Source organism: Tyto alba, unplaced genomic scaffold, assembly GCF_018691265.1.
Source record: "Tyto alba isolate M040663 unplaced genomic scaffold, T.alba_DEE_v4.0 Super-Scaffold_23, whole genome shotgun sequence".
Lineage (NCBI taxonomy): Eukaryota > Metazoa > Chordata > Aves > Strigiformes > Tytonidae > Tyto > Tyto alba.
In genome coordinates, this window is record NW_024881297.1 from 5,325,635 (window position 1) to 5,352,851 (window position 27,217).

The 27,217-nt window shown below is 41.5% G+C and overlaps 1 protein-coding gene and 1 long non-coding RNA gene across 3 annotated transcripts in view; one reads left to right on the plus strand and one right to left on the minus strand.

Annotated features, from left to right (window-relative positions):
• ANTXR2 (ANTXR cell adhesion molecule 2) overlaps positions 1–27,217 on the minus strand; it is a 119,875-nt gene that overhangs the window by 38,402 nt on the left and 54,256 nt on the right. Inside the window, exons 11-16 of one of the 2 annotated variants that reach the window (XM_033007419.2) lie at positions 24,810–24,888; positions 21,375–21,470; positions 15,051–15,092; positions 13,915–14,010; positions 9,740–9,907; positions 8,392–8,472 (exon numbers count right to left, since the gene is read on the minus strand). In XM_033007419.2, coding sequence (XP_032863310.2) covers positions 8,392–8,472; positions 9,740–9,907; positions 13,915–14,010; positions 15,051–15,092; positions 21,375–21,470; positions 24,810–24,888 — 562 coding nt within the window. The remainder of the gene's footprint in view (positions 1–8,391; positions 8,473–9,739; positions 9,908–13,914; positions 14,011–15,050; positions 15,093–21,374; positions 21,471–24,809; positions 24,889–27,217) is intronic. The other variant, XM_033007403.2, reaches the window with a different exon arrangement.
• On the plus strand, positions 8,519–16,970 carry LOC116965229. The gene is made up of 4 exons (XR_004409210.1): positions 8,519–8,929; positions 11,053–11,175; positions 12,272–12,425; positions 16,262–16,970. It is a non-coding gene; the product is annotated as an uncharacterized LOC116965229 (long non-coding RNA).

Below are 27,217 nucleotides of genomic sequence, written 5' to 3' on the forward strand. Positions count from 1 at the left end.
ACGGATACAGAGTTAAAGGAAATTCTTTGCTGATTCTATGTGAGCAACTGGAGGGCTTTGTGGCCTACAACATCATTTCAAGTTGTTTTACTTCCTCTTCTTTATCTATGACTCATAGGGAAAAGGCAGGCACAGAGCTATGTCAAAGAACCATGGTCGCTGAAGTAATTTCGTGGAAGAAGTTATGCCATTGGCTGAAATCAAGTTCTGACCTCTTCCTGAATCTGCCAACGTGGAGGCATTCCTGACTCAGTGACAGAACACCTGAGACACCACAGCAGTGGATTATCTACCAAATCAGTAAGACACTGTCCTGGGATGTCTGTTGTTACTGTGCTGTTCCTTCTCAGCCGAAGCATCTCAGATGCAAATTGAAAAATTACCGACTGACTCAAGCGGCTGCTGAATGACTGATACAAGGCAGGACTTTACTAATACCCACGCAGCCCAGCAGTGTGAACAGAGCTACGCAGGCTGCTAGAGATGAACATGCTGCAAGAGTGCGAAGACGTAGGACATAAGCTGCAAGTCGTCCACAGATGGGACTCTGATAGCAAAACACCTTAGCAGTGAGTCAAAATTTAATTCCTTTTTAAGAGCCAAAGTACTCTGGAATTGGCCAGCAGTGAATTCCTATGAAACCCAAGTTGAAGCAGAAAACCAGAGCAAGCCTTTGGCAGGTGGGTGCTTTTGGGGGATACCCCTGTGCGGTGGTGCAGTAGTTGGCTTATCCCTACTTACGGAAGAGCGAACGCAATTTACTGCAGAAAACGAGCAACAGTTGTGCATAAGTTTCAAGAGGCAACATGATAACCAAGAATGACATAACAAATAGAGCTTTCAGATTGTTTCATGTGCTTCTCCATTGATAGAGGTCCCTAAGCACTACAGCTGCTTTGCAGTCTAGTTTTAGGTGAGCCAAGTGATCGATCTCCATTTCCTAGGAAAAACTGGGAAGTTCTTGGACTCATTGGCCAGTAAGTCCTCTCCAATTATAGGCCTTTTCTTTCCTCTTCCTAAAAACCAGCAGTTACACCTTTCTTCTCTAGTCTGAAGTATCTCAAACAATTCTTTCTTACTTGTTGTGAACACTTTAAGAGGAGACGTTTCAGCCCCTGAGTAACTTAAATGGTTGCTGCCTTATAATGTTTGCATTTTGCTTTGGAAAGCAGGACACGCGTGGTGTAGCATGCTTTGCAATAGACAGGAAACTTCTGCTGTCACTCGCAGAGGACTTGAAACAGAAGGCCTCCTCAGCCCCAGCCATTTCTGTATATGGGATTAATCGTGTAAATAGTCTGTAAAGAAAGGAAGGACTGCAGAAATTTGTAGCACAGTTCGAAACTGCACAAAATTCAAAAGCCAGGACTCTGTCACAGCATTTTCTTTTCTTGCCTAGTTTATATGCTCAAATCATAATTTAATATCTCCTCCTGCAAGCGGCACTTTGGTAAAAGTTGAAGCAGCGCTACTGGGATTTATCACATAGTTACATAGCTGCAGCTATGGAGAGCTGCACCTCTATCCATTCTGGCTGTCCAACAGTAACTTGTTTAAAAATAAGAACAGGGAAAAGTGAAGGCCTGAACATTAACTCATCGAAACTGTGGAAGATAAAAATGGTAATGTTTCTGTCTGAATGGCCAGAGGCACACAGAGACATGTGCTGCACTTTAGTTAAACATGACTTAAATCTGCAAATCAAAGATTTACATTTCAACGAGAATCTAGATAAGTGGCACATATAATCAAAATGGATTAATATACATATCAACATAAATAGAGGTATACATGCTTATTGTGTGAAAATTTAACCTTTGTGCAAAGTGGTTTTTTCATTTTCATCACATTTTGCCAAAGAGTGCGTGATGCCTCTCTGCAAATGCTTCTACAGCTATTTGTATGCATATATACATAGAAGAATTTCCTCATACAGAAATGTATGTATGTGTAAATTGTGTGAATGTAAATATAAGATAGGCCATATGTCCCAAAAGTCCCAAAAGAGCATCTGATGTTGATATGTAGACAGTGTGTTAAGGACCTTCCTAATTAATAACCCAGATTAAAACCTCTTGGCAATCAATTAAGATTAATGACAGAAGTCATTCTCTATCCCCCTACGCCCGCATCTCAGGCTGTGAAAACCCTGGGTCGTGAAACTTTAATCCTGTTATCTGCTGCCTTCTTCATCTGAAAAGACTACAGATTAACACAGCAGACATTATCGAATTTACAACCAGCCGCTCGGACAGCTGCCCTACTTTCAGCAGTTAATGGAAAAGGAACTAATCTGGTTAGGAGCGTAGGACTAGTTCATAAATCTGGACGCCCAAGACAGTTAAAGCTGTCACGTCTCTTCTGGGGAGCAGCGACCGAGTGAACCTGTCAGCTTGCTTCTTGCTGCTTCTTGAAGGTAGCCGGTCTCTCTGTAAGCTGGACTAATGAGATACTCAGCATTAACATAAACTACAGAAGGGCCGTGCCCAAGCTGGGGGCTGTGTTTTATGACTGGGTTTGGTTAGATACATACTGCCCTCTCTTCACTGGAAGCCAGGTAGTGATTAAATATAACTGGTTTTACGGCAGTCCACTCCATAAAAAAAGATGTTTTGAGGAATTAAGGAAACACATTTGTTTTTTCCCTTTTGATTCATGCCCAACGAAACAAACAGTTATTAACAAAAACTGCACTGCCAAATGAAATGCTTTGGTTTTAGTACAGCTTGGAGCGGGGGGAAGAATTGTAATGCTCTTTAGGGTGGCTGAGAAGGTATTTGACAGCTGTAGCAAATCCATACTCCACCCAGAAAAGATTGACTTTTCCTTTCTTAATAGGCATTATCCATGCTGCCAGCACAGCTTAAGTTACTGCGATGCCCAGTATGGTGTATTTGTAGCATTTTAGGAGGCCTAAAGCACTCATCTTTTAGCTAGCTGTTTGTACACTAGTAAAGACAGCAAGAATTCTTCTGGCTGCACACTCTGGTGGCAGCTCTGCTTTTTAAAATGCTCTTGCTAAAGTATATCACAGCTTCACAAAAAGTACATCCTATGCTGGCATGACGGGACTTCCATCAGGACCATCACCCAACCATACAGCCCGCTGCTGTCTAACAGCAATGGTAACAACAAAGGTGGAGCAGCGTGCTCATCAGCACCGTCCTGCCTCCAAGGACCCACACGAGGACTGTCAGAGCTCCTTTCCCCATTTTACTGTGTGGGAATACTGGTCAAATTGGTAAAAACGTCATGACCTTAAAACTGACGAGTAGATATATTTCTTTCTACTATTTCATTCATACAAGCGTTCATACTCACACTAATGAATTCTGAAGGCTCATTTTAAAAAGAGCAACAGCGCTCATCTGCACAAAGGGAGGGAGTGCCAAAAGTGACTGCCTACATAGATGGGAAAATATCCTTGTTTCTCCTAACACTAGAACAACATCATCTTTTAATAAAAATGATTACTACTGCTTTCATTGATTGACAGCTAGCAAATCCAACTATTAAGATAACCAGTCTAGCTAGGATGGGGCACCGGAGAGGCAGACAGGCTGGACTCTCCTGGACAGTAACCTGCAGTCCGGTTTTAACAAAGTGAAGCTGTGATACCCATTTACAGTGAGTATCCCTTTGGAGGAAGTACTGCTCTCTAGATGTTTTAATTGCAGAATATTCTTCTGGGTCTTCAGCACAAGAAAATTCTAGTGAGTTCATCATTCATAATCATGTTTATCTCTTGTCTGTCACTCGCTATTTTAACAAAAGGGGCAGATGTCTTCTCCAAAAAAAGACTGTTTTTCTTTAGGCAGGCCAAGGGACAGTTATTTTTCTGAAATTTAGTTCAGTGCTTGGCTCAATGACATACTTCGATTTATGTTGGAGACTGACCCCTGAATTCAGTCCGAACAAAGCAGTTTGACATGAATACTCTTGAAATGTTTTCTTCCACTTTCTGTAACAGTGAACTTAATAGTTTTAACAGTAATATGGGCCTATTCTTGACGTTTAAGAAAAACCTTAGCTCCAGTTTAACTCTCATGTTTATACAAACAAATTCCAACTTGAAGAAATGGCAGAAGGAATACTTTGGCAAAAAACATCTGAGAAAAAGAGGTGCTCTAACTTCCTTCTGATCTCACATATTTCATAACCAGTTTTGCATCTTCTTACCATTGCAGCAATTTAGAAGATCCAACATAAATATAAACTTTGCTATATGAGTAATACTAAAGTTTCTTTTTAAAACTATCAGTTAACAATTTCCTGAGCATAATAATTTCATGTTCCACTAAAATACACCACGCCATGCCATACTACTTACTGTTGAACAAGGTGCTCCAGTGAACTGAGTCTTACACTGTAATATGAACCACTGCTAGGTGTAGTTTGATTTTTTAAAATTTTAAACCAAAAAGTGCACTCCTAAGTAGCCACAGTAATCTTTCTCTAACTGTAACTTGTTATTTCTCTACACTTTTCAACAATTTGCAGTGATTGAAAAAGAAGCCAAATCGCCTTCATTGCCTCGAAGGAGGTCCTCCTTGGTTAGAAGATGGTCAAACAGTTCTGATTTTAGAGAACACGGGAGAATACCAAAAAATCCTACTATCACCAGTCTCATTCCTGTTCCCATTACCAAACACCACTCAGTGAGTTCTAAAGCAGTAGGCTACTAACAGTGCTGGCAGAGGGGGGCTCTGCTGCAAAGGCAGGTGATGCCCTGCCCATTGAACCCTCTGAAAGCACTCTGAGCACTGACAGCTAGGGTACTCCTGGGCACTGCACTGTCTTTTGTTTCAAAACAGTGAGGTTTTGCTCAGTTGAAAGGCACTTAGAGCCTCAGTCTCCTAACGATTACTATTCCACTCTACAGTTGACAGACTGAGCTAATGATTTCATATTTTCTGCCCAGCGTAAGAATTACGGAAGAAGCACAAAGGGAACGGTAACATGGGCCTCGTCTCAGAGAATATAATGCTGTCAAAGTATTTCTAACTGAAAATTGTGTGATGCTCTCAGTTACAATGTAGAATGTAATTCTTTTGTATAATGTAGAGATGCTCACAAAGTAACATTAGTTTAAACAGATATTTGTATTAATTCTGCAGCCATTATTATAAAAGAATCTTTAAAGCAGGTAGATGTTACTAGACTTAAAATTAAGAACAAGTAAAAGTGTCTTCCTTTTTTTTAGGCTGTTTTTGTAACATTAAAAAAGCTGAAAGTATTCTGCGGATCTACCATAGAAGTTCTTCTAGAATTAGCTATAGACTTTTTTTTCCTTTTACCAGTCACATGTATTTGCATCCTGGTAGGACAAAATCTTAAATACAAGCGCCATAGGCTATTTGTGGACTTAGAAGACATTTGTGTGCATAAATGTGCACAGGATCTGACTCTTGTCTACCGTCAAACTGCACAAAGCAACAAGGTCACATCAAGAATTTGAAACCCCCCGATGATTTACCTTTAGGAGCTGAACTACAAATCAGAAAATAAACACAAGGATTTGGAGAAAAGAACAGGACCCTAATGCTTGCATTGCGAACCTGTGCCGAGTTCTGTTCTCATGCAGGACCAAACTCCCTGGAAGAGGTGTTCCAGTACAGAAACAACGGCAGACGCTCCTCTGCAGCGCCACCACAATGGCGCACACATCCCGCTCTGCTGCCTAGCTGAACGTAACGCTGTGGACTGGAGGTTGCCATTATCTCACTTAAAAACCTCAGACAGCTAACTGGTTTATCAAAGTACCCCCCAAACTACTGTGGTTCATTCTTCTTTGCCCCTCTAATAAAAAAAAAAAGGAAAGCAAGTATAAATAGGAGTATGAACGCAGAGTAATGCATCATTTATAAATTATCTTGTTAGTGCAGAAAACAAAACATGGCTTTGAAAACAAAATCTCCTGCTGTGGACCCCACTATGTTTGATGGGAGCCCTTCAAAAGAGTTCATGGCTTAATGGAGGCTGTTTATGTGGGGACTTCGATCTGTACCTGCTGTCCCCTGTCACTCCCTGGAAACTTGGCGGCAGATGTTGCAGCGTTAAGTTGTCTCTGAAGTGGCTCTCTGTCCTCATCTCCCCACCACAACAGAGTCAAACTATATTAGATCTCTTTATTTGTGCCTGAGGCATGTTTGGGAGCGCAGCTGTGTCCACCCCCACTCTACCTTTAGTGTTTCAGCCCCCAGGCAGCAAATGTGAGACCGAAACTGTTCTGCCACTCTTAACTATATCTGCTGACAATCCTGCAGCCTCGCTGCAGGCTGCCGAGGACCTGTGCCGCCGCTCTAAACAGATGTCGGCGACAACCTGCTAGCTCACACCTGTACAAGCTTCCCTAACCTCACGGATTGCTAACTGAAAAATTTATGACTCAAAGGACTTCCATCCACAATCAAAGCTTCTTGGTTCAACTGCGTGCAGCCCTCAAACTGGGCCACCCTCGGCATCATCTGGCAACATGGCAGAGGTGGGAGAGGCGAGAGAGAAGGAAGAAAAAGCTCACTCTGCTTTGATACCTCATGCCTAAATTTCAGTTACTTGATCAAGGACTTGAATTCAGCAGTGAATTCTTCTACAAATGGGAACTACGAAAGAAGACAAAACAAAACAACTATGTGGCTGCTGTTTACCATAACAGTGCTTCCAAAGTAAGTATGCCTATGCCTGTCTCGCTGTACATGCACAGGACTGCTCATCCCTTCACTGCCTTAAACCCATCGGGGTACAGCATGGGATCTCCACCTAGCAAATTAAGAACAAGTAAAAAGATTTCACTTTTCTTCCCCAAGATAAAAAATAGCACACCAGAAGGAAATTGCACTCCTACAGTGTCACAGGCCACACCTTAACAACCACTGGTTTAGACTTTACTCATCACTAAAAATTCTACTCCTTTTCTCGGTGGAGATACTGAAGATCAGTGAGCTACTTCTCTGTTTTTCATAAACCAAGATGTTGGTCAGTGTCTTCCCGTCAAGTCCAGAGAAGGTGGATGCCTGATTTCACAATGGCTCAGCAAAGCCTTCCCTGGAAGGCAATTTTTCCAGTAACTACCTGTCTTTATGGTCAGAAATCCTCAAAACAGGGCCTGACTAACAATTTTTTAGCTTCCTCAGCCACCATTTATTCTACATTCCTATTTACGTTGAATTTCCCTGTTAAACTGTATTGTATTGTATATTTTGTATGTAGATTTGTTATTGTCAGTTCCTCTACAGGTAACATGCATCATTCATGCAACCACTAAACAACTTGCCAACATAACATCTAGAATGATAACACTAGTGTTTGACTACACTCCCTATTTCAAGCATTGCATTTTGTCAGTCTGCTTCTTCCAACACTTGTCCTTGCCTTAATTAAATCTCACCTTTTCCTCCTTTAGAACAGTACCAAACTTTATTCCAGGAAAATAATCTAAATACCGATTACCTCTCATTCTCTCAAAGGTAACTCCCTCCCTTTAATCCCTCTAATTCTGTTACATCATCTTTATGGTGTATGTTGCAGAACTGCTGTTCTCGCACACTACTGCTTTGTGGTATGAGCGAATCTGATCTGTCATGCCCATCTGGGGCCAGCTTGTTGAGAAAAAGTTGCTGTCTCATTTAGAGGAAATCATTTGCTCCAATGTCTCTTCCAGTGTGCCACAGACAGGAAGCTGAATGGTCCCAGTAGATTTTAAATACCTTGATGATAAATGAGTTCCTGAGATAAATGCTAAGATTTAAAGTAGTACTTTCTTAAGGAACGCAATCACAAATACACAATCTAGCTTCGCCATAAAAGGCTCATATAACAACTCTAATGCTCAGTCATAGCAATCTTGCTAGTGGAGGCCACTTTTTCATGGGTCGTGAATGTACTAGAAGAAAGGATTGTCTGAGGAACAAGTTTCCCCACCTGTTTTTTTTCTGTGAAAATTGCCTTTGGCGTGGAAGTGCAAGGCTATGCAAAGCATCTTGCACAAAAGTTATTGGTGGTCACTTAATTTGGATGTGGTTTTAGTATTCTGATTGCCAGACTACTCTTACAAATAGCTGGCTGTAAGAAAGATTTGTGTATTTGTTACAGAGGGTTTACACTGAATAAAGTGTGTGCTATGTTATTGTTTTCCAGCTGAACACACAGAAAATATGGAATCCTTCACTCTGCTTTCAGGAGATCCATGCAACATTCCTGGGGTGGTGGGATGCATCTTTCAATGCACTTTGTTTCCCCAACGCATCATTTTTCCTGTTGTGCCATTCTTTTGACAGCAGTGCTTTCTTTAGTTAAGGTTATAGAATCGCCAGTGTTCAGCAACTGCCAAAGCCTGGCTGTAACATGCCCCTCTTTTGCCGACCATAGCGGATACACGCGCCACAGACAAACCTCATCTCCTTGCTGTGGTCGCATCAAAGAGACTCTGTCATACTGTCTTCGTAACAGCGCCCACAGTGCATCGAGTCGACCCTGTGGCAACAGAGCAACAGGACTTTCAGTGCAATCAAGTCAGTCAACAGAGAACACACCACACCTGCTAAGTTACTGCCCCGGGGAGATCCACGGAGAAATGTACTGGCAGAACCGAGCACCAGTTCATGAGAGCCGGATAAACAAAGCATAAACTTGGGCTGTCACCCACACCCCACAGCTGCGGTGCTGCTCTTCCCCACCAGTGAATCCCAGGCACTGCACTCTCGCCTCCACTGAGAGCAGAGTGCCTGTGACCTAACCCACGTTTACTGCTGAGCGTTCTAGAAGGACCATGTTTATTTGCCAGTATTTTGGGCTGAATTGCCACATGTCCATCTGGGATTTCTCTCACATAAATGCACTTGTTTTCACAGTGTGTATACAGCAAGCTCATCGATCTCGGGAGGCCTCGGACCTGCTGGGCACGTGCTGCCTGGCCGGTGCGTGCTGCGCGGTAAGTCGCGCGTGTCGTGAATGCGGCGGGTTCACTGCGAGAGCTCGGGCTGCTTGTGCAGAACAGGCGCCGCAGCTCCGGTGCTTGTCAGAAGCATCCCGCGCCGCAGGGATGGGCTGCAGAGTTTGTGTGTCTTTGGGGGCAACATGTCTCCGGGACTTTCTGGTGGTCAGAAAGGACTTAAAAGGAGCTGTGAAGACAGAACAGATGTATCCATACTCCCAGCTAAACCTGCTTGTTCGCTACTTTTACACATTTAAAGCAGGGTATTTATGGACCTATATTCAATTTTTAAGAAGAGCTTGTTACAGGTTTGCAAGTGACTCATGGCATCTACAGAGAAAAATGTCTTTGTTTTATGCCATTTATCATGTTTCACTTGTTTGCCAGACTTTCTGCATTATATTGTTTTATGTATTTTTGCTTTTCTTGGTTGGTAATGAGTATGTATGTTTAAAAGTTAGTATAACAGCTACAAATTGTGTAGTTTTAGGCTTAATTAGATATACGTTAAGATAGACCAAATGCCAGTAAAGCCCCCGTAGATTTTAATACTCTTTCTGTACGATATGTCCCTTTTTTGGGGAAGGAAAACAGAATGTGGCAGTAATGATGAAGTACTGCACTTGGGTGTAAAAACTGCTCCTGCTACTCATCCTGAGTAGGTGTTCACTTTGAGAATAGTATGTTACACTCGAATGAGAACACTTGAAAAATAATGTACAGTTCGGCACGCATAAAACTGGTAAGGCAGATAAAAACCCAGCCCTTAGGACAAAATTATGTTGTGCCAAAGACTAAGAAGATTACCTTGATTGGTGTATACCACTTCTCCTGAATGGCTGGTGAGGTAGGCTTTGGTTTAGGTGGTTTAGGGTGAAAAGGTTCTTCTGGTTCTTCCGGGAGTTTCACCACAGCATTTTTGGCTTTTTCTAATCTAGCCCCTTCTTCAGTCGATCCTTTATCACCCCAGCGAACCTAAGTAAAGCCAGAGTTCAGACATAAATGCACTGTATGCAAAGGACAAGGAAACTGTTGCAAATAACAGAAGTAGCTAAAAAGTTTAAATTTGGGAGAAGTTCTGAATAGACAAGAGGGGAGGTACTGAGGAAAATGTTCCCTTTTCACTTTTGACAACAAGCATTCTTAGTTAAATACATTTCTGAATATGAGACTCTCGGTAGCAAAAAGTCAAGAGAAATACTGACAGAAAATTCTACTGTGTATCACACAGGCTGTATAGGAGACAGGAAATCTGGAAAATCTTGTCTAATTAATGATGTAAAAAATATCATTTCTCATTCTGATTTATCCTAAAATACCAGACCTTAATCTGGCACTGATGAAAGCCTAGATTTTTGTCACCCCAGATTTCCAAACACAGCATGTTTGTTGAGAATTCCAATTTAGATAGAAGGTGATACTTGAGCAAGTTTCAGCAGAAGCTCCTTGAAACTGCTCAGGTTTTCAAGTAGCTCTGCAAGAACATACATGCTGGAGAAAGCACAGATGAAGCAGTCTAACTTGCATAATACGTAAACGTGAAATGTGTAGCAATGTGTATTTTGTCACTGCCACAAGTATATAAAATACATACAAAGGGTTCAAAGAGAAAGCAAACCTGGATTATTGCTGTTGGTGAGACAAGCACATATTTCCACTTCCATAAAAAGTTGTACTTTCTATGTGCTGTAAAGAGGAAGTACAAGAAAAAGCCTTCCCTCTAGGAGAGATGATTTGTCTTGCCACAGTAATCTTATTTCATCTTGTAATTGGAAACACTGTGCAGCAATTTGAGCAAGGATGTTTGCTGCATTGTACAAAGAAGCAAACCTAGATAAGGCTGTTACTTTATCATCCAAAAAGATCATCTAAAAGCTGTGGCTGGAGGTTGAAAGTTCTCAGTAAAACTGGCCTGAATTACCTTCAGCGCAAGACTTTCTAAATCATGCCATCTGCTACTGCCTAGCCTGTAAGAAGGACCTGATACACTTAAACCCAGGAAATTAAACTCTGACACTACATCGTGGGTAAGTGTGACACACTGATGAGTCATGAAACTGTTTCTGGAAAATAGCTAACCGTTACTGCAGGACTCCACTAACATACGTGGTTTTTTTCAGGGACCTTCTGACTGGAGATGCCAGGCATGAAAAAAACAAGTATCTGAGTAAGAAAAATCAGAGAAGACTGACCTTCCACCCTGAGGGAAAGAATTAAGAGCATCACTGCACACTGCTGCGTAGGTATATGTCAGTTCTGTCTTGCTACCTGCCAATTCCACCACTTGAAAAGTAGGCAGAAAAACAGTGGGATGCAACAACTCTCCCACTGCAAAAGGGCACAAAACCGTTTTGCTCACCAGAAAAGAGGCATGCTCCTGCTCTTCCTTCTGCTACCCCGAGGGAGGGAGAAGAATGCTCCAGGTCTTGCTGGGGACACTCTATAATGTGCTGGGATAACTCCGCCATAGGATGGGAGAAGGAAACAGCCTGCCTTCTTCATCCTCATCAGCGCCATCTGCACAGTGTGCTGATACGGGAAGTGAGGAAAGTATGTGGGCAAACCAGAAGAGTCTAGCCCTCTTCAGAAACATAAAATACCTTGGAGGAAAATCGTGTCATTTTATCACCACCACCAAGTGTTTTTTACCACTGTAATCTCAATGTAGAGAATGAGCGTAGAAGTATGACTGAGCTTAATTTGGTCCGTAATACTGTAATTCAGCCTGATAAAATACCATTTCTTAGGAGGGGGATTGTTTTGAACCTTTCTGTTATTTTGAACTTTACTGTTTGGCTTGCTTAGTGATTTCTTTTTCTCACTGGGGAATCCTCTTTCTGCAATATTAGAATGGGCTTTCATGTCCAAGTGGGCCCTGCTGAGTCATTAAAATGCATCTGTATCTTTCACTGTGATCAACGGTACTTTTACGGTGTTTTTTATGAGGTTGTTAAAATGTATTTTAAACGCCGTTAAAGCCATTTAGAGATAGATGGTGGGTTCCTTACTGATAAAATGACCTTTTCCTTCAGATTAAAATGACTTCACCCAGAAGAAACCAGAATTTGTGGAGTCTGACAACATAACTTTGACATAAAAATGGGTGGAGTCTAGAAATGACATCATAAAACTTGAAAGCAATGCCAGAAGACAGATGTAGGAAGAATGAACAACACTGGCTAAATTACGCTGGACGCTCGCAGAGCGGTGAAGCTATTGGGGAAGGCAGGAGTGCATGTGTAACTGCCCCAGAAGGGAATCATAGTAAGCAAAGAGAAGTAAGGACAGAAGGGGTAAGTGGAAGTTTACTGGTTCATTCTCTCCTTTTCTCTATGCAAGGAAGCTACCAGAAGAATGGCAGAATAAAGTCCAGAGAAGCAATAAAAAACAGACAACTGCATTACCCCATGAACCGAAAACAGGGAAGAAATGTAATGACTAGTCCAGCGAGTTTTTTGTTGGCCACAGCACAGAAACCACATTTAACTGTCAGGTAAGGAATAACCTCCCTTTGACCCACTCACCTTCATCATCTTGTTTTTTTTTTTTTTTTTTCTCTCACTTCCACACTTGCTCTGTCCGGATTCACCAAATGAGCAACATGACCTCTTGGGCCACTGAAAGGCTTGAGGTCTGATACCACCCTGCCGAACAGCTGGGAATGGGCTGTTAAGCCAGCTTTTCCCTCAGCCCCACTGCCCAAGATACTCCAGGACGGAGGTGAAGCTCCATATTCAAATACTGAGGCATTTATGACGCAGCACCCAACCCCAAAATTTGATAGTACTCTTGGATCCCAGAGGACATTGACACAGCTCCATAGAATGAAGGGCCTTCCAAGAGCCCGTGATTGTGTTGTCAGCAATTTCAGTTGGGTTCCATCTTTCGCCCTTAGTCCTGCACAAAATTCCTAGCACAGATGAAAAACTTTTCTAACCTAATTGTTACTTTCTGGTCTCTTCTTTGAAGAAGAAATACTGTATTTCTGCCTTGTGATGAACATGCATTTCTTTATGGTACTGATGTTATTTGTGTTCATGAGGTATCTATTGCGTTTCTGTTTCATTGCGCAAGATCCTGTTTACAAACTGTGATGATGTAAACCCTGGAACTCCTCCTGGAGGCTCACCATGGCTCCCATTAGAAATCCAGGCTTGTAGTTCCTTATGTTGGAAAGGATTTTTGAGTTTGCCTCTGAAAAGCACTGCACAAAATGTTTTCTTTTTCTAAAATCTGAAGCTCTTCTAAATTAGCAAATCTGAACTGCTGAAGGAAACATATATAAGCAACACAGCTTTAAACTTGCGTGTTCTTCTGCTGCATTTAAAAAGAACTCAAGCAAAGCTGATTCTTAGGCCAATACCTTTAAAGTTCCATCAAGATACATCAGTATGGCCTAGGTGGGTACTTCAGACAGAGTCAGTTTCCTGGATTGAAGTTAAAAACTGCAGAAAACTGCTTTGCAAATTCCATAAAGGCTGACTTGACTATAAAATCTGACATAAGGACATGCCCATAAGGATGCACATTTTTCATTCTGTTTTAATTAACATGATGCTATCATGTCTCTTCAAAGACAGGCACTGTTGTCGCTGTGAGTTCCTTTGGGATCAAGCCTCTCCTTAGCGTCACCATTGTCAGCGCATTTGGCTGGCCCACAGTTGGAGGACTTATGTTTCACTGTAATTTCTTCCAAAACATTCAGAAAAGGCTCTCTCTCTTCCTCATTAGCTTGATGGAAAGAGCATGTCTTCAGGCAGCTATTTAAAGTTCCAGTCAAATGGAACTACTGAAAGCTGTTCTTTCATAGGCAAGGTCAAAATTGTTCGATACGGTAAAAAATTTTACAAGGCTTATGTCAGTGGGAAGGAAGCGCATTATGCCCTTGTGTTTTCAGTACACTTTAAAAGTCTTTGCTTCTACCATTTGCGGCCCCAGAGAGCTTGTGTTTTAGTGAATTGGCATCTCTGTATCATACAAACCTCCATCCTTTTAATTCCTCCGACTCCTCGTCCACCGTAGTAGGAAGCATCCACTGTGGGCCATTTCTTGGTAGGCAAGGGCTCTTGTTCTTCTTCCTGACAATGAATTCAAATAACATTTACTTTAAAATTATACTTTTCCCTCCCCCCCTAAGTGTCTTTTTCGTATATTTCACTAGAGTTCACAGGGAGTAAGTTTTACCATGTTAGGTGTGAAAGATCAGATATTTAGGTCCCTCAAGCGCTTCCCAATTTCCAAACAAAATGCGGTCGTGTTTGGAAATATTTTTAATGTTTTACATGGGAAGAGTATTGGTGTCAACCATTATGAAAGTCCAAATGGGGAATCTATCTTTGTATTCTACTGACAATCATTCATTTGCCTCATCCTTTTCCCTTCTACCAATAAAAATAAGCAAAACACACACAAAGAAAAGAATTTGCAGTGGCTTCTACAGAAAATATAATGCCTTCAAAGAGCCACATCTTCAGCCCCACTCATTTGGATTCAGCAGACGATGTTCAGCAGATCTGCAGATAAAGGTTACGCAGCCAATCACAGTTTCCTAAGCCAACCGTTGTCAAACTCGCTCTTGGCTGCCTCAGCTCAATGAAGTGCACCTTGTCATGGACTTAACTGTCAAGAGTACACTTGAGTACGTTCAAGCAGTTGGCCAAATCAAGACCAAGGGGCAAAAATACTGAAGACACCAGAAGATCCTCTGGGGCATTATTGCCCATATGAGGGAGAGAAATTCCCTTGTAAGTGTTCTTCAGTGTCTGGAATGCCAAAGCTGTGGGGAAATGCTATTTAAGTCATACATGAATCTCTAGACTGTTATAGAAGAGCTACTCAGTCTTTCTGCTTTCATTGCAGAATGCAAAAAATAATGTTCAGCTATGAGGCCTCCTAAATATTTCTGTGGATTTGGGCTTATCTCATGCCACACTGAGATGACCGAGACAGAAAGGAGATTTGGATTTTGGCCCTCTCCCTCTCAGACTAAGGCTTCCCACAGGGCCGTTTGTTCTTCTTCAGCAGCTAGGACAAAGAGCTGGATTTGCAGAACAGAGGAACACACAGAGGAGTGGAATCGTGTAACCAGTGTGATGAGCGGAGCACCATCATAACATACCTCTTTTGGAGCTGGTGGAGGCGGAGGGGGATCTTTGATGACCTAGAAGAGCCAAATATGTAAAAGCATAAGGAATTGCACTGGCAGCATCCAAAATCCAACAGAAGATTTTAAGAGTGAACTGTTTCCATCTGAGTCCCTCACATCTGCTTGCAAACTGGCAACTGCTGCTGCCAAGTCCCTTGGGTATCGATTATCAAGGCCTTCTGGAAATTAACACCATCCGTCTAATAGAAAATAACATCAATTGAGTGGCAGACACTCTTTGGGCAGACGTGTCTGCCGCTTTGCTTCCTGACCGGATAAGACTCAGTCATTCTAAGTAATAGCCAGTGATGAAACCCTATGGAGTTAATTAGCAAGCCTGGGAGGAAAAGCATCCCAGGGTCTATGCGAGGTCTTGCATAATCTTGGGCCAGTACGCCTGATTCCTTGTGCCATGCTGCTGGATAATTTCTGGCCCAGTGACAAGCGTGAAATGCCTTCTGGTAGCTCAGGCTTTACCTCTAGACGTCCAGATCATTTCCACAGATCTCACATTTCAGATCTAATAATTGAAGTATGTCACTCCTTGACTGTTCAGTGTGGAGTGCCTGCAAGTGGGAGTTACATTCACAAGGCTTCTTAAACTGTTTCTGGATAAGGCCTGCTCTTAGGATAATTAACTTACACCTATATTTAAACATCTATCTACAGTTTCTTCCTGTTCCCTTTTCACATACGTACTGTAAATCTCAGGGAGTTCCCTGGTACTGACAGGAATCCCCTGAACAGTATTGGGAGGGAGGAGTAAGGCAGCAGCCCTCTTAAATGATTGAGATGAATACTGAAGGCACAGCCAGTCTTCCACGAGAAAAGCAGGTTTGTAAGCTAAGAAGTACTTCAGTGATATCAAGTCACTTTTTGTGCTTGAATATTTTATAGAAATTACTAAAAAATACCCTGTGAATATAAAGGAGTCTTGTTTCTGCTATGCCTTAGTATTAGACAAAGATGACCAAAAATGATGACAAACACCTAAATCTCCTCATATAGGATTGTCTTAATTGAAATATGTTTTATATTATTCACTCCATGCTATTAATTATCATACTGTAATTTACCACTGCCTATAAATAATGTCACTGCACAAATGCATAGCAGCATACATAAAAGGAAAATATTTTTCTTGACCAATAATCAAGAATTTTTCTTCTTGATTTACATTTCAGGTCACAGTGCCACCAAGATAGATACTAGTTACTGCCTAAACAAGCTATGGACTTTTACCACTGGATACAGGAATTCTGTAAAACAAGCGAAATAAGCTATGGCACCCTTGGAAACATTTTTCCACAGCGCTTCAGGTTTAAGATACCAAACTGTTCATCAAGGAAGCTCACAGTACTCGGACTGGATTGGCAAGCCAACCATGGATTTTAACCAGACATCCCTTTGCTGCTACGAAGTTGCAAAAACATCCCAGAAATGACTTTTCTTTCAATATTTCTGAATACTTTTTCTTTCCACCCATCAGGAGTTTTCAGAATACTTAGCAGAAATCAATTATTTAATTAGTGAAACATTCCTGAGAGCCAGATTGGAACTACTGCCCTAACTTTACAAGAAACAACAACACAGAGGGATCATGGGACAGATTCTGAGATATACTTGGATGCTGAGCAAGATTTTCCAAAGCATGAAGATATTTAATTCTCACTGAAAGCAATTAAAAGACTGGAAACGGTAAAGCAGTGCTTTCAATATATTAAGGGTCACCTTATCTTACTTAATTCCCATTCTTATTTCCCTTTTGCCTGTCTCTAACGATTATCTCAAAAAAATGTATTTTGCTGCCAAGACTGCAAGCTGTACAGGGGGGAAAGGCCTAGCTAGGTTGCGGATTTATATAAATACATATTAAACGGTATTATCACTCTACTTTCTATCGTTCTACAGTTCTTAAATCTTGCAATCTCTCCTGAGCAAAGACAACTTTGCATAGTAGACTTCTTTGTGATGTACGGTAAAGTTTGCTTGGCCGCTATGTCTGTTGATATTTACAGAATCAAAATTTCTACCCTGGTGAATCAAGAAAAACTCTCTACTTCTGGATCTCACAGGGCTTCAAAGGGCATGAGTCATCAGCAGTTTTCACTTGACTCCCTGAGCAAATGATCTAATCCTATGCCAGCTGCTAAACTCCCTGAAGTTACAGGGTAAACTTGATTTGAAGCTAACCGATACATTAATTAGCTGCTATTTCTAATAGCTTCAGAAAATGAAACTTATTTTACATGTGACAGTGGTGCGAGAAAATAATCTGCTGCTTTGAGTAGCAGATACTCACCCCTGCTGACAGAAGTGGAATGTAAATGCCTGCATCCTTATGTTTCCACAGGCTCCTCACACACTCCCTCTCTCACACACACACACAGAAAGATTATTTTCAGTCTTGTGTGATATTTCAAGTGAAATCAGTAGAAAGCCATTTTTTAAAAAGAGAAATCCAAGGAACCCATGCAGCTTTGGCAGAAAACAATGCAAATGCAGCATGAAACTGCACATACTGAAGATCATAATACTGCAAATCAACTTTTCCTGAACTTGACTCAGATTGTTTAAGTAGGAAAGACTCTGAATAACGCTTCTGTCTTATTAACCCTATGTAGAGATGGACTACTTCCTAATTTTGTTTTGGTTTGGTTTATTATCATCATCACCAGGCAAGGCTGCATCTCATTTATTTAGTTGCAAAGAATGAAGACTTGAGTTTGGAGGAGAGCCGATATCTTAAAAAAAAAAAAGAAAATAAGTTAGTTGCTTCAGGCAACAGTCCCTTTGATCTGCTCATTAACACTTTTCAAATGTTCGCGTGATGTGGGCATTAGGAAATGTCAGCACCAGAGCCTGAAGCCAGCTTGATGCGATCATATGTTCTGATATTGAGGGAAGAGTGAAAGAACTGTCAACAGTGAACTGCCTTTAGAAAAAAGGGGTGGGGTGGAGGAAGAAAAAGAAAAAGGAGTCCCCCTACCCCAGCCTGTAAGTGTACATGGCCCTCATCGCAAGGAGCACTGTTAAGACTGAGTCCTGGCGGGGATGAAGCGCCCGAGCCCCCCGAAGCTCACCACTCTGCCCACAGCGGTCGGGATCACGTGCTTGTGTGGCTCCAAATGCTCGTTCTGCTCTGTCCACAACACCTTTTGTCTCCCTCTCTTCTCTCTGATTCTGAAGCACGGGAAGCTTACGAGGTTGGAGGGCTGCTGCTTTCTCCCTTGCTCCCATTCCTTGTCCCATGAAACCCAACACTCCACTCTGCCAGGGAAGCAGACTCAGAGGAAGGGGAGGTCCTGCCCAGCCCTGATATGCTGTCTCTCTTATCAAGGACAGTGGCACTAAAGCCCAAAACTACACAGCCAGAAGTGGCAATAACATGTAATGTGAGAACCTCAGGTACAGGAGAGAGGGAAAAGAACGGAGGCACAGTATAATGACCTGAGGAAACGGACATCAGCGCAAAAAGAAAGGAAGGGTCAGTATTTGGTAATACATTCAGTGCATCAAAATGTGGGTTTGGAACTCAGTATGGTTGTAGCAATGAGTCCTAAAATTACTCAAATGAGTAACAGCCATGAGAGGTGGGAGGAAAGAAACAACAGAGGGCACTAACATTTAGAGTGCCATGGTTCTATTGCTCCAATAGAAGTCAGGCTGCTGCTTAGTAATAACTTATGAATCTACAGCTCAAGACTTCCCTAGAAATAGCCAATTACTTCTTTACCAAGCACTATATCCAGAAAAGACGCTCAGGGTAAGTTACTATCCCCTGTAGTAAACATCAGGGAGGAACAGACTGAAGCACAATGTAAATCAGAACCAAGGGACATTTTCTCACAGCTCAGTGCAGCTCTTTGCAGAGATATGTCTCCACACAGGAGATGAGTCCAGACAGAGCCCTGCCTTAATGCCACTGTGCATCTTTGGCACCCAAGGTGTAGTATCTTTGCTCTGCAGTTCGTTTTAAAGGACATCTATTTTAGTTAATTGGATCCTAGCTTCGGTATCCCTCCATGCAGCTCTGCATGATGCATTGATGTACACCTGTAGCGTAAACTGAACTCCTTTCACTTGTAACAGGCATAGGCTGGTGCAGATAATATGTATTATACTGGCATAGCTACCAAAAGGACTGGAAATCAATACTACAGAACTATACATTTGCCTTTTTTAATGTAGGACTTTGACATAAAAAAAAAAACAGAAAGCACCTTACTGATTGACATTACAGTCATCACTGGAAAGAGAATTCCTGCTCTCAAGGAACTGAGATACTGCAGTCACTCTGTACTGTAATGAAAGGAAAATGCAGAGTATATGAAGCTTTACTATACCATGGGAACTGACCTCTGACGACCACTGACTTCTGAACACTGATCAGTGTGAAGAGTATTTTGATTTTTTTCCCTAGGTCATACATGTGTAAACCTGATGCTGAAAAAAAAAGATCCCCTTAGCAAACCATTAAAACTGCATGTGCAGCTGAATATAATGGCATCGATTGCACTTCCAACTGTAAAAGACTGATTCTGGGCTAACATAAATTAGAGGCGCATGGATTACGTTCTGACGATCATATTCAGCTAGTGACAAAAAAACAGAGTTTTAGCGAGGTAACTTTTTCTGGGAGCTCTGACAAACTAAACGACCATTAGGTTTCCTGGTATCAGTCAACTCAAAAGGAAGTGTGTTTGTCTTGGAAAAAAAAGAAGCAAAACAACAAAAAAACCCCAACAATAAAACCACCCAAAAAATCCAAAAAACTTGAGAATTCAGGAAGGGACAAAAGGAAAGCAGCTGTTTTCAGAAAAGCAGTTCTTGAGAAAGGATATGATGATCCCTCTTCATAACTATGATCGACTAGTGAAACAACTCACTCCAAAATATGTCTGTACGTAGCTGACAGGAGACACTGAAAAAAAAATTACCTGGCTTCACTTAAGGATTTAAATTGTATTTTACATGCATATTTTTAAAATAACTAGACCTAGAAACACAAAATGTTTGCTTCTGTATCAGCACGAGTCTGCTGCAATATTCTCTCCTTCATGTCATAGATTCATAGAATACCAGGTTGGAAGGGACCTCAAGGATCATCTGGTCCATGTCCTCCATCTCCCTCTCACCCTGCCCCAGATGACAGATCTATGTGAAATGCCTAGCTGTAGCCTCTTTCTACAGACAGAAAGTGTAAAAACTAGGAAGTGTGAAGATGGACTATGAATCAAGGTTAGCCAATTATTCTTAAATAAGAAAACAGAAAGCTTTCTTCCCACTGATTTAGAATTTTCCCTTTTCACGGGAAGGCTCATGATATAAACCAAAGTTGAAGTAAAACGGCTAACAGACAAGCTCCCTAGATTTCTGATGGGACTGTACTGCAGAGAATGAGTCAGAAGAGTGTCTTTTTGTTACAGAAGAGCTTGTAGTTCTTGCCTCAGAAACCCCAGACCAGGAGGATGCAGATAGGGGCTGAGGGCTTCTTGCCCTAGGATAGCCTTGGGGCCTGATGGAGCACAAGCAAAGCTTTTTCTTACGCAGGCTTCAGCATGGTCAGGCAAGAAGGCCAGTTCCTTTGCTGCCTCAGGTGCCACAAGCCCGAGACAAGACAAGGAATACAGTAACAGCCTGGAAGCTATCTCCACTTCCCAAGTCCTCAGCACTGTCATTGAACTGGATAAGTAATAAACTTCACCAATTAAAAAACCCCAGCACAGAAGGATATGGAAGGAGAGTTAGTGAAACAGCACAGCTGAGTGCTGCTGGAAGGATAAAGAGTGCACTCAGATGAAATGAGATACAGTGCGTGCAGGGGATTATTAAGACAATAAGGGATTTCCAACTTGATAGCCCATAACGGACTACAAATACCAATTTTAGTGGTAGTACTTTTAAAATGGTCCTAGATTTCAGGATAACATCTGCATACCATTATGGCCAACAACTTTCAAATAATAGAGAAGATTTCACAGAAATGCAACACATGCTCACTCAGTACAAAGTCCACGAGCAGCACACCGGTGTGCTGATGCTGGTTCATGTGTGTGCACATCTCAGAGAGCCAGAAGCACTGCTAAGAGCACAGTCCACAGTGTTGAAGCTGGTCTCTTCTTCCATTTATTGTGTATCCCCAATGAAAGAAAACTCCCTCAGCAGATGGCCTATGTCACAGGTCGCTCTCTTGTTACTTAACCTACTTCCTATGGTCTCTGTGTTTCCCAACATGGTACGAGTTATAATCATGAGCCACACATCCAGTGACTTTTTCTAAAAGTCTTTACTCACCACTTTGCAGCAGAGGGGCCAGAACCACCAGAGCAGACCGAGTGCCACTAACAGTAACAGCACAAGAACAGCAATAAGTGCTGCTACTCCACTAGACTGCGAAGAAAGCAGAAAGACAGTGTCAGTGGATGTTGCAAATAACTGCTGCCTGGTTTCCCACTCACCCCAAAACAGCTTCCTGCTGACTGATACAAATCCCAAACAAATTGTTCCCACTCGTCAGATCCTATTCTTGCCAAGGGAGAAATTCCTCACAAAGGATCAAGAAAGGGGGTCTTAGCCAAATTCGTATTTGGCAGAAGTTCAGTGACAGCCTCTGCTGGAATTCTCCTCAGTTCCACGAGCTATGTAGAAGGTAAGCTAGGATGCTTCAACAGGAGCTGCGTATCGCAATGAATGATGAATCAACACTAAAAAGAGGGAGGAGGTGGTAAGATTGCTATTTATGTTTCTCATTCTTTACACATTCTGGGGCATGAAAGCCTCAGGCATTCTGAGGGACTGAACACAGCTTGTAGAACATAATAAACTGAAGATGACAAAACTCTGAAAACCACTTCTTTCCTGCTTATCTGTAAACCTAAGTTCAAATTAAGTCATTCAGTCATGGGTAACAGGCCCAACTTGCGCTAGTGCAAGCCAGGATTATTTCTGCTGAAGTCAGTGGATTTACTTTGCTGTAGAACTGGTATCCTTGAGATAAGAATGATGTCCAACTTCAAAAAAAGAAAGGGTACACTGACTGCTAAGTGAGCTGTTTGACACAAACAGGAAAAGTCTCCTCTGAAGTCTGTTGATGAGACCTGCCCTTCTCCTCCCATGAGGATGCAGCTCTGTGTGGATTGGAAGGGGGTGCAAAATTTTAAGGAATCTCTACTAACAATATATAATATAAGGCTTTTATGCTTATTGCCCACACATCCTGAGCTTTCATGCGGTACAGATGACAGCACACTAAATCCCCAAAATAGTGCTATTTGAACCTGAAGCGACCATCCTAAGAAATTCTGAACGAGTGTTACTGCTTCCAGCAATACTGCTTCTAATGAAGAAAAGAGCAGCCCATCTCCCACCACCTCAAACCCACATCCTGTAGGTGCTTTTATTCTTACGCTTGGTGTTCTGTGTTGTTGTGCTAGTTTAGAACAACAGTGAGAAAAATGCAACAGTGACCTTATGAAAACAGAAGTTACTCAGACTTCAGCCGGGAAAAAAGGAAAGGAGGGACACCCCGGGAATCCCTAAGGCTGGAGTACAACGTGGGTGATTCTGTCGAAGTGAGAAGAGATGTACTAGAGATACACCATTGCAAATGGAAGGTGAAACAGCTTTATTCAAAGTACAGGTAGGAGCAGGGAGACATACACATTTATGAGATAGGGGTAAGAAGCATGCCTTGGTGCCTAGATGCAACATAGTTTTTGGTTGTTTTCAGTGCAGCAATGCTTGTTTGGTAGGGGAGGTTGTAACTTGTAACTCATATACCAACTAGCCATCAGCTATCAGAATTGGTGGAACAATTCTAGCAGTGACCCATTTCTTGCAGTTGCCCATCTGCTACTATGGAAACAGCAGTTCTCCTTGTATGGAGCTGTCTTTGCTGCAACATGTATGAAAGGCGAAAAAAAAAAAGGAGGATGATCAGAAGTACAACAGTTTTTCCTGTCAATGCACATCTGTACTCATTCTGTGAGTGAAAACTTTTGACCACAGAGAAGCACTGTTAGAGTACAGCAGAGGGAAGACAGCCGTACTCAGCAATTTGGTATGATCTGCTTTGCAGCAATGCTTTGTTTTTACCTATCTCTGCAATCTTAGCCATTTTTAAGGGGGCATGCGGACAGACCTAACGTGCAGCTTTCTCTGAAAGGACTAAGCTAAAGAGAAAAGCAGTCTGCTGTTAGTCTCCAGCATCCCCCTGTGACTGTACTGTCCTTACGTTATCACGCTGAGAGGCTGCTTCACCATGCTTTGGTGTAAGATTGAAACGCTTCCGTATGGTAGAGAGGCCCTTAAATGGAAACGTGATTTGTGTAGTCTGTGTTTCTTCGGCTCTCAATTCATTCAGGCTTTATTCCTGAAACTGAAGTGCTGACCTGAGGTGACTCTTGATTTCTACAGTTACCCACATATTTAGTTTTTAAATTAATAGCAGAAAAATGTCATTTTTCCTCTTTTAGGTTAATTACCTATGAGCGATAAAAATACTGTTGGAAAAATACATGCTGATGAGCAGAAGGTACTGTTCTGTGTGCTTCTATGCCTGACAGGAAAGCTGCACTAAAGTCACACTTTAAATGAGACAAATTTAAAGAAATACAGTATCCACGCTCAGCACATTTTCAAAATCTCCATCCCTACATAGTGGTCTTGTATCTCACTGCAAAAATTTTAACTGTTCTGCCTGTGGAATACAGAAGACAGAATAAATTAATGGAGAGCAGGAATGGGAGATTAGAAATTTTGTGTATTAATTTAGAAAAGCCACTGGCTGCCTAAGTATGTGGTTTATCTTAGAAGTGTTTTTTAACTCTTTTCTAGAAGCCTGTGATAAAAACATGGCAGGATGTTCACAGTACCGTAACCCTAGGCTTAGCTTAGGTACCCCAGCCTGTGCTCACCTAATTAACAGTCAAGAGCCTGCACCCCCTACACAGGCACCGAAGTTAGGTATCCAGAGTTACTCAGCGTTAGTATCCCTCTGTAGGATTATAACCACCTTCCATACCCAGGCTGAAGTCCTACGGCTGTGCCTAACTCCGCTTCAGCCTGCTCCCACTGATGCTCCCCAGTGGAACTGAGCTTGAATGGGACCCCAGGTGACATACCTGGCTCTTACACCATGGTCGTATTTATAGTGAGCAAGTCTCTGATGGGATGGAAGCTTCCCAATATTTTGAAAGCCACAGCTGCACACTGTGCTAAAGCAATTTGTTGCAATATATTTAGCAAACTACAATTCACAAGCTATAGAAAAATATGAGCGCTGCACAGACGAGGAACACACACTGCTTGGACGTCAGGGCAGAGCCAGCTGAGGTAGCCTGGGAGAGGAGGAGAATTCCAGGGCTTTCCATCTACGTATAGTTCTGCATATGGTCTAAATCAGCAGCCTCTGAAGCAGCTATCAAAACAGATGCAGCAGCAAGGAAAGGAGAAACCCTCAGAGCCTAGGTCAGAAAGCAAAGCTAAGTCTCCAACCTGCCACATGAGAGGTGGCTTTCATGTCTTATTAGGAAGTCTCAGATGATACATACAGCAATACTTCACTTAAGTGGAATCCTGCAAAAAAAGATCTGCCTAAAATAAAGCTGTTTGCCACCTTAATGGGAAGAATTAAGGGAATTGTTTTATATAACTGCAGAAAAAAATCTTGTCCAAAAGAGAAACCGGATTTCAGGATTTTACATTGAATGATGTGAGCCATTTACTTACACACTCTGAAGCGGTGATTGTTAATGAGCTGGACATAAAAGATTGCCCTTCATTCAAACTCACCAAAACTTCCAGAGTTCTGGAAAAAAAGAGAAAAAAAAAAAAAATCAGCAGCCATAAAACAGTCAATAAAAGCTCATTTGTACATACAGACTGTTAAACAGAGAAAGTGTTCCAAGAGAGGAAAATGGCAGTCGGGGCCGTGGAGCTGGACTACATGTCAGAAGTCACTACACAGAAATCACAGAATTAACATGATTACATTGCGTTACCATTTCTAGAAACTATGATGACTTGTAAGTGATAAAGATACTTTGCTGCTACGGGGTTGGACCTTGTGGCTTTCAGAAACCAATTTTTGGTCATTTCCAGACGGGGCTTTCTTTTCCTCAATTTATGCTGCTTAAAATGAATCATACAGTCTCCTGTGGGCACTGCGTCGATTACCATTTGAAAATAACTTTAGTCTTCTCGATAGAGAGCTGAGTAGAGGATATCCCTTCTCCAGTCCATGTAGCATAAAATATTCCAAAAAGTTTTACATAAAATAAATTGAGAAGTTCAACTGTAAAAATAACATTGTTTTGCCTGTTCCACAAACATCTCTTTAGTCGTATGCAGACATTATGGATAAAAATGTCGGGTAATTATAAATGGTCAAGACTTTCTATAAATAGTACATAAACACTGCATACAAATAGTATGTGGTTTACATTTTACAAATTAACCCTAGAAGAAAACAACACATGGTGAATGTTAAACATAAGAAGACTCTTCAGCTTCTCTGGCTTGGATTCCCAAGATTCAGACAGCTTATATTATGCATAGATGTAATTAAATAAAAATATAGATACCCATGAACTAAAATGATTAATCATTTATACCATTCTTATATGTCATGAATTTTTATTCTGGCACAAATGCTTTAGTCAATATGGAGTTCAAAGCTATTTTAACTAATTTGGCTAATTTCTTTTTCAGTTTTAGTAAAAATGAAGTACGTTGCCTCCGCTAAACTCATTTTTAAATTATCTGTGTTATGAATAATTGATCTAACAGAAAAAATAACTCTAATTTACTTCTAATTATTACTGGAATAAGTGAATCAGAACAGATAAAAATAAAAAATTAATTCAATTCCCTTTCAATGCATTAAATAAAGCAAACTATACCAAAACTTTTGTTAGTGATGAATTTTTTAAATGGGACTTTTCATTATTTTTTTTTTATTTATTTTCAGTGTTTTGTTTTGTCGCCTTAATGAGAAATGCTGTGGGAAATTTCAGCATGACCGTTCTGCTTGAGTTTGACTGGCAAAACAATCCTATTCAGCGCGAGAGGTTCATGCCGTGCCTTTTCTTCATTAGAGAAGGACTTAAGTACATGCTGTGCTGTTGAAACACAGCCCAAATCCTGACAGGTGTCCCTGAAGACATTTGTGTCTTTGAACTCTTAAACCTTTTGGAGATTTGCACATCATAAACACATCACAGCAAGCATTTTGCTGTCCAAGTCACTAACCAACAGCCCAGTTACATTATCGTGACTGTTTCCAGTGCCCGGGGGTCACACCCTTCTGCACCCTGGTCATATGGCTCCATCAACTGCGACTGTACAGGTGTAACTGAATCACAGAATATCTCAAGTGGAAAGGGAATAACCGAATTCAGCCCATAAATACTGAAGAATGCATAGCACACAGAAGTATTTTTGGATGGCAGCGTTTCCGTTAAGCGCAAATTCAAAGAGGAAAGGTTAATCTCTTAAATGTTTCATTTTCCCCCATTAGCCTTGTCTTTTTAAAGCCTGACATAGAGAACACATCACAGGCTCTGCACCAAGTTTTGAACTTGGAATGGCCAAGAAAGGGCATTCATTGCAGTCATGTTTCCTGAATATAAAAGCTCTTCAGCCTTTCTAGTTTTTTCTGAACTTTCCTAAGTAACGGTGGGTGCCTTCCCACTGACTGATGCCATAATTGGGATTATATTGCTTGGTTCAAAGCCTGGTAGCACAGTAAGAACCCTTCCAACTGCTCCAAATCCAAATGTAGTACACAAAGTAATTTTGATTTTTAAATTAACATATGTTCTTTAAGAACCTAGATCCTTATATACCTCCAGCACTGACATTATTTCCGATCATATTTTAACTGTGTCTAAATACATTGTAGGTTTTCCTCAGCTGTTTCATCTTTGGTTGGAACCATTTCTGTAGTCTCTCATTGGGCAAAACTCCCACTGAGATCAAAAATAATTCTGCCTGTGCACTAGTGGAGAACTGCTGAATTTGGCCAGTAACATCTGACTACAGTTGCTGCCAGCTACTGGGGTCAAATTTCCAAAACGCTTTCAGATGCTTGCTTTTTCCCCCATTTTATTTTTTAAGAAACAAGTGAATGCAAATTC